We start from the raw sequence: 12,816 nt of genomic DNA, 5'->3' as shown, positions 1-12,816 counted from the left end.
GGCTCTCATTGTATGGTGGGTACCGGACCTCATTTAGTTTTTCACGTCCATCACTGCGCAGGAGACAGGCACGGTGATGAGAAAACGTGTCAAAGCTGAACTTGCCGTGATACTTGCCCATGCCACTATGTCCTGGAAGATAAAGCAAGCAAACGTGTTAGTTACCCTTATGTAATAAAGTGTTAGTACCTTCACTCTGCCCAACACCCAACAAAAGAATTACCGTGGTATTTCCATTGCACATAGACATTGTGTCATCATCTGATTACATATATTCATTTATCCATAGTCAAGTGAAATGTGTTTGACGTTACTTCTAGAGTTGAGCGAAACGGGTCGAACAATTTCAAAAGTCGCCGACATTTGGCAAAGTCGGGTTTCATGAAACGAAACCCGACCCTAGGATGAGGTCGGCCACGAGGTCGGCGACTTACGCGCCAAAGTCGCGTTTCAAAAATTTGTTTTGCGCTCTTTTTCAGCCAATCAGGATCCACGGACACTGTGGGCAACGTGATGACATAGGCAGGGGTCACCACCATCTTTCAGAAGGGCATGCAAGTGATTGGCTTGCTTTGGTGGGCGTCACAGGGGTTATAAAAGGGCGTGCACGCCGACCGCCATCTTACTTCTGCCGATTTTAGCATAGGGAGAGGTTGCTGATTCTGTAGGGAGAGCGTTAGGCAGGGAAGAAGAAAAAAAACCGCTTCTGCTGCTAGAGATTTTGCCTGTACAACACACCAGTCACTGTGTGTGCAGTGCAAGGGGAGGCTATATTGTGGTGGATCAGCGGTGTTGGTTGTTAGGCTGCCTTCTAAGGCTTCCTGACAGCTGCATTGCTGTTTCCCCACTGCTCTGCAAACTGCTTTTTTAAAAGCAATCCCAATTTTTTTTTTTTGTCCTGCTGAGGTACTGAGCGTGCATTTTTTCACACCATACAGCGGTGCACGCTCCTCACACAGTACCGTGTAACGGCTGTTATCACAGCCACATTGAAGCTATCTTTGTGTCACTGTGGAAGGATAAGTGGAGGACTTGTTCCGTTCTTACAGACCTACACTCTAGGGAGATTCCTATTCTGCCCAATTCTACAATTCACTTTTTTCACACCTGTGCCATCGAGCCTGTGACATAGCGCTCTGATATTCAGTGGGCCTCACACAATCCAAAAGTGTCCAGTGTCCACATGTGTCTGCAGAAATTCAAAATCTCCCTTATCCTGTAGTCACTTTTTTCACACCTGTGCCATCGAGCCTGTGACATAGCGCTCTGATATTCAGTGGGCCTCACACAATCCAAAAGTGTCCAGTGTCCACAAGTGTCTGCAGAAATTCAAAATCTCCCTTATCCTGTAGTCACTTTTTTCACACCTGTGCCATCGAGCCTGTGACATAGCGCTCTGATATTCAGTGGGCCTCACACAATCCAAGTGTCCAGTGTCCACAAGTGTCTGCAGAAATTCAAAATCTCCCTTATCCTGTAGTCACTTTTTTCACACCTGTGCCATCGAGCCTGTGACATAGCGCTCTGATATTCAGTGGGCCTCACACAATCCAAGTGTCCAGTGTCCACAAGTGTCTGCAGAAAATCTAAATCTCCCCTGTCCTATAGACACCTTGTACCTTGTTTTACATTACTATATAGTTTGTTGGATTTTGTCTACATTTCTACCAAAAATGAGGAAGGCTGGTGGAAGAGGCCGTGGAATTGAGCGGGGGTTGGCAGCTGGTAATGATGGTGTTGGTGGTGGATCTGATGGTAGTGGCAAAAGCAAAATAGGACCGAATGCAGGAGGTGTTGAGCCTGCGTCATCGTCTGGCTCCATAAGGCTTCGAAGGCTTAGTTTTCTAGGAGTTGGCAAACCGCTTTTAACGCCAGAGCATCAGGAAAAAGATTTGTCTTACATTGCTGACTCAGCCTCCAGCTCTATCGCCTCCTCTTCTGAAGTTGTAAAAAGTAAAAGCACTGAGTCGTCATTGGAGGCTCATGTTCATGAACCACACCTTTCCTTGTGTCCTTCACCCCAACCAAGATTGAAGGATGACGCAGGCCATACTACTGATTACTCCATGGAGCTGTTTTCACATACCATGCCTGGATTATCAAGTGAAATGGTGAATTACCCAGGCCAAGATGAATCTGACATGGAGTGCACTGATGCACAGCCGCTGATGGATGATTCTGCTGGTACATTCACTCAGAGCACTACATTGTCCTTGCAGTGTACAGAGCCAGATTCTGACCCTGATGAGACTCAGGTGCCCCTTCCCGCACACTATACCACCATACACGGTGACACAGAGGAAGGTGCACATGACATTGAAGAGGAGGTGATGGATGACCCAGTTGCTGACCCAGATTGGCATCCATTGGGGGAAGAGGGTGCTGCTTCCAATAGCTCAGATGAGGAGCATCCACAGCAGACATCGACATCGCAACAGCTGTTATCTGGCATGCCCGGAGCACTCCAAAGACAGGTTCCAAAAATCAAAAGAGTTGCTGGACAACTTGTCCAGAGGGTCAAAACATCACAGCGTGCTAGGCCGCAAAATGTCTGCCAAAGTAGGAAGAGTGCAGTGTGGCACTTTTTTGAACAAAATCCTCATGATCAGGCCAAGGTTATCTGTAAGAAGTGCGCAAAGACCTTTAGCCGAGGGAAAAATCTGAAAAATTTGAATACCAGTTGCATGCTTAGACATTTAACCAGCATGCACTTGCAAGCGTGGACACAACACCAAACCTCAAGTGCCACATGTGCAACTGATCACAACGAAGGTAGTCAGCAACGCTACATTGTTTCCCCCACTGTAAGCCCACCGGTTAGCACAGCAGCAAATGTTGAGGTGTCGTTGCAAGGCCACAGCAGTCAGGGAATCCCACTGTTATATCAACGAAATACTGAATCTAGGCCATCAGAAAGAACACCAACTCCATCACCATCATCAACCCTCTCTCAGTCCGCCCTGTCCACCGCTACTTCCACCATATGCAGCTCTCAAGTCCAGCTCACCCTCCCAGACACTATGAGTAGGTCAAGAAAGTACTCAGTCTCTCATCCGCGTACACTGGGTTTGAACGCCCACATTGCCAAACTAATCTTGTTTGAGATGATGCCCTATCGATTGGTGGAAAGCGCAGCTTTCCGCGAACTCATGGCCTATGCAGTACCACGCTATGACCTACCCAGTCGCCACTTCTTCTCTCGCAAAGCCATCCCAGCCCTCCACCATCATGTGAAAGACCGCATTGTCCATGCACTCAAGCAGTCAGTGAGTGGAAAGGTGCACCTCACAACTGATGCATGGTCCAGTCGGCATGGCCAGGGCCGTTACGTGTCCATCACTGCGCACTGGGTTAATGTGGTGGATGCAGGGTCCACAGGGGACAGCGGTGGTGGGACAGTGCTGCCTAGCCCACGGTATAGGAAACAGTTGGCTGTAGGCGTTCCACCCTCCTCCTCCTCCTCCTCCTCCAGAAGCGAAAGCTCGTCCACAGAGCGCAGTCGTACGAGCACTCCATCTGCAGCTGCCACTGTTGCACACGAGGTGTCCCCCTATCGAGCAGCTAGTGGAAAGCGTCAGCAGGCTGTGTTGCAGAGGATGTGTTTGGGCGACAGACACACCGCCGAGGTGCTGGCCGAGTACTTGAAGCGACAAACTGAGTCATGGCTGGGCAGTGTACATCTTGAGGCAGGCAAGGTAGTTAGTGATAACGGCTGTAATTTTGTGGCAGCCATAGCCCTTTCAAAACTCAGCCACATACCTTGCTTGGCTCACACCTTGAACCTGGTGGTGCAGTGCTTCCTCAAAAATTATCCGGAGTTAACAGCCCTGCTCCAGAAGGTGCGAAGACTGTGCGCGCACATCCGCCGGTCGCCTGTACACTCCGTTCGTATGCAGAAGCTGCAGCGATTGCTCCACCTTCCCAACCACCGCCTCATTATCGACATTGCAACAAGGTGGAACTCCACCCTGCACATGGTGGAGCGGCTGTGCGAGCAGAGGCAGGCCATAATGCATTTGTGGGAGGATACACGGCCAGGCACTTTGAGAGCAGACATGGAGTTGACAGGTGTGCAGTGGTCGAAGCTGAAAGACCTCTGTAAAGTCCTTCAGTGTTTTGAGGAATGCACACGGCTGGTAAGCGCAGACGACGCCATCCTAAGCATGAGCATCCCACTTATGCGTCTGCTCATGCAAACTTTGACGCACCTTAAGGAGCAGGCGTCTGCAGCCAATGTTGACGAGCAGGAAGAGGTGGAGGGAATCGTTGATGACATTCAGCCATTGTCTGCTCAGGGACCTCTCCTGGACGAGTTGGAGGAAGAAGAGGAGGAGGATGATGATGGGGATGATTACTTAGGGGAGGAGGATGCATCTCGCGGGGCAAGTGAAAATGTTGGCGTGGCAAGGTCTGGTACAGGGTTTGTGCGTGACTGGAGGGATGTGGATTTGCCAGAAAGTGCTCCTCCAACCAGCACTCGCAGTGCATCATTGACACCGGGAACATTGGCCCACATGTCAGATTATGCCTTGCGGATCCTAAAAAGGGACCCCCGCATTGGTAAAAATGATGAACGATGACGACTACTGGTTGGCCAGCATCCTGGATCCACGCTATAAAGGCAAATTACAAAACATCATGCCACAGGAGAACCTTGACCTAATATTGGCTAATAAACAAGCAACTCTGGTAAATCAGTTGCTTGAGGCATTCCCAGCACACAGCAGCGGTGATGGTTCTCACACGAGCCGTACGGGCCGGGGGCAGCTTGGCAGAGGTGTTCATGGTGCACACAGCAGAAGTGGCGTTGGAGACAGGGGTTTCATGACAATGTTGTGGACTGATTTTTCAAATACCGCTCACACAACTGGTAATACTGCATCGATGGAAAGTGACAGGAGACAGCAGTTGTCAACTATGGTTACAAACTACTTTTCCTCCCATATCGATGTTCTCCCACACAGGTCATTCCCCTTTGACTATTGGGCCGCTAAACTGGACACCTGGCCTGAATTGGCCCAATATGCCTTACAGGAGCTCGCTTGCCCAGCTGCAAGTGTGCTATCGGAAAGAGTCTTCAGTGCAGCTGGATCAATCCTGACAGAAAAAAGGACCCGTCTGTCAACCCAAAATGTGGATGATCTAACCTTCATTAAAATGAACCATGCATGGGTTTCCAAGGATTTTGTCCCACCTTCCCCTGATGACACATAGGGTGACAGAAAAATGGCTTGCTTTGGTCCACCTCTTCCTGGGACTTGACCTATTTCGCCTTTTGCATCAGCTGAATGTCCAATATCAACATATGCCACTTTCTAAAACTCCCTAACTGTCCTTCCCCCCCCCCCATGGCCGGGGTCACCACCTAGCGCACGACACCGTGCGAGTGCCGTTGCCCTGGACAGGTGGGTAGGCCGACTCTTGGGCGCGGGCACTGGCACAGGGTCCCTCATAGTGCAATCAAGTGTCTCTGACGGTGGTGGTGCACACCCGCCGTCAGACACACCGCCATACTATGAGGGGCCCAGTGCCAGTACCGACGCCCACGAGTGGGCCCCCCTTGCTTGGGCAGGGCCCCAGCATTTGCAATCTTTACCTCTCCCTGCTCCTACGCTGTGTAGTCTGGGCCGTCAAATCCATACTGTGCCTGACACCGTCTGAGCCTGCCTCCTGATGTATAGACATATCTTTTGAATGTGTACGCTATGCTATCCATACATGTTATCCGGGGATACGGTACCCTTTCTCACCTTTGTGCAATCACGTGCAATCCATACTGGGCCTGACACCGTCTGAGCCTGCCTCCTGATGTATAGACATATATTTTGAATGTGTACGCTATCCATACATGTTATCCGGGGATACGGTACCCTTTCTCACCTTTGTGCAATCACGTGCAAGCCATACTGGGCCTGACACCGTCTGAGCCTGCCTCCTGATGTATAGACATATCTTTTGAATGTGTACCCTATCCATACATGTTATCCGGGGATACGGTACCCTTTCTCACCTTTGTGCAATCACGTGTAATCCATACTGGGCCTAACACCGTCTGAGCCTGCCTCCTGATGTATAGACATATATTTTGAATGTGTATGCTATCCATACATGTTATCCGGGGATACGGTACCCTTTCTCACCTTTGTGCAATCACGTGTAATCCATACTGGGCGTGAGAACGGCTGGCGAGCTGTTAAGCAAGCTACAGCACCTGTGGTTTGCACACGTAAGTTTTTCATTTTTTCAGGAATGACGGTTAGGCCTAATTCCGGAACTGCGGTTGACCTGCACTTACTGGGAAATCATCGTTCGCGGGTAATAATTGTAATCAGTGATCCCCATCACTAACGTTGTTCAGCGGGTTATCTGCACCTGTAAGCGACAAACGCTGGCCTTTTCAGTGTAGCGCACATGCAGCCACGGACATGTAATGGCATGACACACCAGGTATTGGCCAATCTCATGTTCCAGAGCCTCACGTGTCCCTCTAGTAAGCCAGACTCGGACCGCGGGGCATGACGGAGTCTCGTTCGTTAACGGAATTAAGCTTGCCATGTGTGCATCTGTTCTGTAGCTGGCATGGTTGAGGTTTCCCAGGTGGAGTCAAATTTAACCGTAGGCTCCACTCCTGGTGGTGCCCTTCTGGACATTCCTTTAAGGTTCAGCTTTGCAACCATACTGCCCACGTAAAACAAACACTTTGCCTTCATGAACTCTGTTTGGAGGGTCATGACTCGTGGGAATAACGCCGCCCAATCAGTTAACCTGCTAGAGAGATCCTTCGTTGCTCCCAAGCATGACATCACACTCCCTAGGAGGAAGGTAATGCCACTGTGGCGACCGTACTCCTGGGGGCGACACAAGTGCACTGATGCCCAGCCACTGCTCGATGAATCTGCTGGTACATTGACCCAGACCACTACATTCCCCTCGCACGCTACATGGCCTGAATCTGACCCTGATGAAACTCAGGTTACCCTTCCCATATACAGTTCCATCTTACACGGTGACAAAGAGGAAGCTGCAGATGAAAGTGCAGGTTCGGCCCACCCGCCATCAGACACACCACCGTACTATCAGGGGCCCTGTGCCAGTGCCGTCGCCAACGAGTGGGCCCCCCCTGCTTGCTCAGGATCACAGCACTTGCAAGGTTGAAATACTGTGCAGTGAGATGGAAGATGGGGACGACGAGGAGTCCAGACTAGTACAGGGATTCCCTAGCGAGGAGACTTATTTGATTGTTTTCAATGTTGGGACAGCAATTTTTGGGGAGCACTATACTCTGGAGAATGATAGATGGGGCCCACCATACACTGGAACATTCCAAAGGTGGACATCAGACACTGGAGCAGCATTTACAGGGCCCATTATACACTAGAGCATTATAAATGGGGCCCATTATGTTTGGAGCATTATTTGGGCCCATAAGACAGTGGAGCTTCATCCATGGGGACCAACATATACTGTAGCATTATGTGGAGCTCATCATATACTGTTTCAAACATTATATGGGACCAATGATTCTGTATGGAGAAATAGATGGGCCTCGTCATGAGATGTAAAAAGTGAGGTATTTTTCATTGTACTATACCGCTATTTCTCTGCCGTATCGGAGCATGATGAGTTGTGGTATTATGTGTTAAAGGGGCGCTCTTTCGCCCAGGGCACATGAAAACCTGGAGCTAGCCCTCCCCCCCACAACTGTAGCCAAATAACCCCCATTTTTCAGTGCGTAACTTGTATTATGAAGTTAATTAAGGTTGACAAGCTTAAGTAAGAAGAATTGATGCTTTTGGCATTCAAATGGGCACTGTAGGTGTGTTTCCTGTCCTCCTCTCACTACCGACTTTTATTCCCCATTGACTTACATTGGGTTTCGTGTTTCGGGACGACCCCGACTTTTCCCTATAATCGGCCGATCTTGCTCGACCCGACTTTTGGAAAAGTCGGGTTTCACGAAACGAAACTCGACCATAAAAAACCAAAAGTCGCTCAACTCTAGTTACTTCCACTCAACACATTAATGGTGTGACTGGGAAAAAAGATGAACTGCATGGTCATAAATGATGACGAGAGCTTAGCAGCATATTGAAAAACCTTTATTGTGTAAAATGGTTGCACTGAGACACGGGTGCACATTCTACACAGTCAAACGAGGTAAAAAACGACTGAAAGACCCACCATCGTACTCATATAACCACTCTTCAGCCCGACCCATAAGGGATCAGTGGGTGCAGGCCCCCTCCCGTCAGACATCGGAGGCACAAAGACAGGCTCGGGGTGCCCCTCGGAGGAGAGGAGGCATCCGATGCTGGGAATGTGGAGGATAAGGGCACCTTGCCAGAGACTGCCGGAATTATGCTCAAAGCCAGCGACAGCCACTGTTAAACTACCAACCCCCGTAGTAATGCAGCACTCTGCAGGGGAGGCAAGAAGAGAGGCCGCTCCATATCATAAGGAACATTTGATTGCTGGGAGTCCCATCCTGCATGTCAAATTTGAAGGCGTTCCAGTGGATTGCTTGATAGATATCGGGTCACAAGAGACAACGATGCCAGAATCATATTTCAAACAGCATTTTCAGGCCCTGGCCAAGCCAGAGAAGGAGACATTGATCCGGTTGTTTGCTGCCAATCAGCAACCGATCCCGGTCACAGGGGTCGTGTGGATGAATATTGAATCTGTGGGCAAGAAGTGGGAAATAAAGGGATCCTGCTAGTCCCTGAGCCAATCAAAGATGTGCCTGTAGTACTGGGAATAAATACCCTACGAAAACTCGATCAGATAATGTTTACCAAACGGGGACCCAGTTATTGGAAGAAGGCTGCTACACACAAGCCTACTCAAGAAGCCCTTCAGCGATTGATCCGTGTCTGTGGGACGCAGAAGAGTGTGCCGTCTTATCAGACGGTAGGGGTCATCAGGGCCCCAGGGAAATGGCCTGTAATCCTGCCTCCCAAGCAAGAAAGTATAGATGGAATAGTATACTAGAGGTGAACAACTGGCTACGACGGTGGTGCAGGCAGCAAGGATTTGGATTCTTGGACCATGGCGTGAATTACCTCTACGATGGACTTCTCGCAAGAGATGGGATACACCTCACAAAACCTGGGAAACACACATTCTCCAGAAGACTTGCCACACTCATCAGGAGGACTTTAAACTAGAAGAAGAGGGGATGGGAGGAAAAACAGCAGACAAGAACATGCAGCAGAAGGACAAACTAATCAAGGATACTAGATGTGGTACAGAGGACCCAAGACAGGGTACTCAGAAGGAAGCTAAGAAAAAGGAAGCAAAACTTCTTTCCTGCATGCTGACCAACGCAAGGAGCCTGACCAATAAGACTGAAGATCTGGAGTTGGTAATGTATGAGGAGAAATACGACCTAGTAGGAATAACTGAGACATGGTTAGATGACAGCTATGACTGGGCGGCTAACTTGCAAGGATATGATTTGTTTAGGAGGGATCGTAAAAAAAGGAAAGGGGGTGGAGTCTGTCTATATATAAAGTCCACTTTAAAGCCCACACTAAGAGAAGATATACAAGAGGGAAATGAAGAGGTGGAGTCTCTATGGGTGGAGATACAAGGAGGGAAAAGTAATAAAATCCTCATAGGGGTTTGTTATAAGCCACCAAATATAACAGAAACCACTGAGAATGTATTATTGAGACAAAGAGACAAAGCAGCAAATCCCAATGAGGTGATTATTATGGGGGACTTCAACTACCCCGACATAGACCGGGAAACTGAAACCTGCGGATCTCAGAAAGGAAACCAATGTCTGTCAGTGACCAAGGATAATTATCTGTCACCACTTGTGCAGGACCCAACTAGAGGGACAGCCCTTCTGGACTTAATGTTAAGCCACAGGCCAGATAAAATAACAGAAGTCCGAGGCGATGGGCACCGAGGGAACAGTGACCACAATATAACACAATTCCACTTGTCCTTCAGTAAGGTGCCCTGGAAGGGGGTCACGAAAACGCTGAATTTCAGGAAAGCAAAGTTTGATCAGCTTAGAGAGGACCTTCCCCGAATTGATTGGGACAATGTCCTCAAAAATAGGAGCACAGAAAATAAATGGGAAATATTTAAATCAATTTTATACCCCCACTGCGAGCTAGCCATACCGTACAGAAATAAAAGGGCTAGGAACAGGAGAACACCAATGTGGCCAAATAAGGGTGTAAAAAGGGCAACAAATAACAAGAACAAGGCATTTAGGAAGCTAAAACAAGAAGGCAATGAAGAAGCATTAAAAAGTTATAGAGAAAAAAATAAAATGTGTAAAAACAAATACATTTACAAAAAGTGGAAACTGAGAGACTCATTGCTAAGGAAAGTAAAACAAACCCCAAACTATTCTATAATTATATAAACAGTAAAAAGATTAAAGAACAATGAGGGTGAAGTCATAGAGAGCGATGTGGGAAAAGCAAATGTTTTAAATGCTTTTTTCTCAACAGTGTTCACACATGAAAAGGATTTGCCAGGGGAAATGCAGAGTGATAATGTAAACTCCCCATTAAGTATCACCTGCCTAACCCAGGAAGAAGTGCAGAACCGCCTTAGTAAGATGAAAATGGACAAATCACCAGGCCCTGATGGCATTCACCCTCGGGTATTAAGGGAGTTAAGTAATGTGATAGACAGGCCTCTATTCCATATATTTAAAGACTCTATAGAAACAGGGTCTGTTCCTTTTGATTGGTGTCAAGCAAATGTGGTACCAATATGCAAAAAGGGGTGTAAAAGGGAACCTGGAAACTATAGGCCGGTAAGCTTAACATCTGTGGTGGGTAACATTTTTGACGGGTTTCTAAGGGATACCATTATGGAATATCTCAGTGTTAATAAATGTTTAACTCCATATCAACATGGATTTATGAAGGATCGCTCCTGTCAGACTAACCTGATCAGCTTCTATGAGGATGTCAGCTCTCAAATGGACCCAGGAGAATCATTGGATGTCATTTATCTCGACTTCTCTAAAGCATTTGACACTGTCCCACATAAAAGATTGGTAAGTAAGAGGAGAAAGCTTGGGCTAGGGGAAAATGTGTGTAGATGGGTAGGGAGCTGGCTCAGTGATAGAAAACAAAGAGTGGTTATTAATGGTGCATACTCAGATTGGGCCAGGGTTACTAGTGGGGGACCACAGGGTTCTGTATTGGGCCCCCTACTATGTAATATATTTATTAATGATCTAGTGGATGGCTTACACAGTAAAATGTCAGTATTTGCAGATGATACAAAACTATGTAAGGTAGTTAACACAAAGGAGGACAGTTTGCAACTACAGACAGATTTGAGTAAATTGGAGAATTGGGCTGAAAAATGGCAAATGAGGTTTAACACAGATAAGTGTAAGGTTCTGCACATGGGAAGGAGAAACAGATGCTACAGTTACTTACTAAATGGGAAACTGCTGGAGAAATCAGACATGGAAAAAGACTTAGGCATCTTAGTCAATAAGAAGCTAAATTGGAGTGCCCAGTGTCAGGCAGCTGCCACCAAAGCAAATAGGGTCATGGGATGCATTAGAAGAGGTCTGGGGACACGAGATGAAAACATAATTCTCCCTCTGTACAAATCACTCGTCAGACCACACTTAGAGGATTGTGTGCAATTTTGGACGCCGGTGCTCAAGAAAGACATTACTGAACTTGAAAGGGTTCAAAGGCGGGCTACTAAAATGATAAATGGAGTTGGTTCACTACAATACCCAGAAAGGTTATCAAAATTAGGTCTATTTACTCTAGAAAAGAGAAGACTTAGGGGAGACTTAATATATATGTACAAGTATATCAGAGGGCAATACAGAGATCTCTCCAATGAACTGTTTGTACCAAGGACTGTGACAAGAACAAGGGGGCATTCTCTTCGTTTGGAGGAAAGACAATTTCTGCACCTGCATAGAAGAGGGTTCTTCACGGTAAGAGCAGTGAGGCTCTGGAATTCTCTTCCTGAGGAAGTGGTGATGGCCAACTCACTGAATGAATGTAAGAAAGGAATGGAGACTTTTCTTGTGAGTAACAGGATAGAAGGTTACGAATAACAGAATATTATAGGTAGATGGTTGACCCAGCTTAGGGGAAGGAATTTTTTTTCCCTATGGAGAAAATTGGCTTCTACTCTGTGGGTTTTTTGCCTTCCCCAGGATCAACAATGCCGACCAGCTGCACTAAAAATAGGCTGAACTAGATGGACATAAGGTCTTCCTTCAGCCTTCAAAACTATGTTACTATGTATGTTAATACACCTTCCAGTGGGGACTCAACGCAACCTTGACGGACTGGAGGTGATTGTTCAGCCTGTGGTTGGCGGAGGAGCGGACTCAGAAGTCATGATAGCTCGTACAATAGTGGTGGTCCAGCGAGGACACATGCCCATTACAGCTTTGAATGTGGCCCCAGGGAGGTCACCTTGCCGCGAGGGACAGATCTGGCCTGGGTGTACCTACACAAGGGCGAAGTGGTGAGACAGAAGGAGATGTCTTTATCGCCGATAGAAGGTATGGGGTGGACTCTGGCAGTCGCGGCAGGACCCGAAGAGACTCCAACCCTGGAGTGGAATGGGCGGGTCATCCTGGATCAAATGGAAGTGGATGTGAAGGCCTTAGGCCGGAGCGTGTGCAGGTGATAGAAGCTATGCTGTGGGAAAATCAGGCCACATTCGCTTGTCATGCCGAAGATTTTGGCTGTACCGAAGCGATCACACACGAGATACCGAGGGGACGCTCATCCAATCCGAGAACGATATCGGCAAATCCCACTCAAGATGTATCAAGAGGTAAAGACATTACTTGGG

The 12,816-nt window shown here is 47.8% G+C and overlaps 1 protein-coding gene across 2 annotated transcripts in view; it reads right to left on the bottom strand.

The window, feature by feature from the left end:
* Positions 1-12,816, bottom strand: part of LOC141076750 (aldehyde dehydrogenase family 3 member B1-like) — a 204,298-nt gene that overhangs the window by 797 nt on the left and 190,685 nt on the right. For both annotated transcript variants that reach the window (XM_073564037.1, XM_073564038.1), the window contains one exon: positions 1-132. This exon is cut by the window's left edge and continues 797 nt beyond it. In XM_073564037.1, coding sequence (XP_073420138.1) covers positions 1-132 — 132 coding nt within the window. The remainder of the gene's footprint in view (positions 133-12,816) is intronic.

The sequence above is a fragment of the Dendrobates tinctorius genome, unplaced genomic scaffold, assembly GCF_039654945.1.
Source record: "Dendrobates tinctorius isolate UK_male_01 unplaced genomic scaffold, ASM3965494v1 ptg000423l, whole genome shotgun sequence".
Lineage (NCBI taxonomy): Eukaryota > Metazoa > Chordata > Amphibia > Anura > Dendrobatidae > Dendrobates > Dendrobates tinctorius.
Note: the sequence above shows the minus strand (reverse complement) of the source record. Positions and strands in the feature narration are given on the sequence as shown.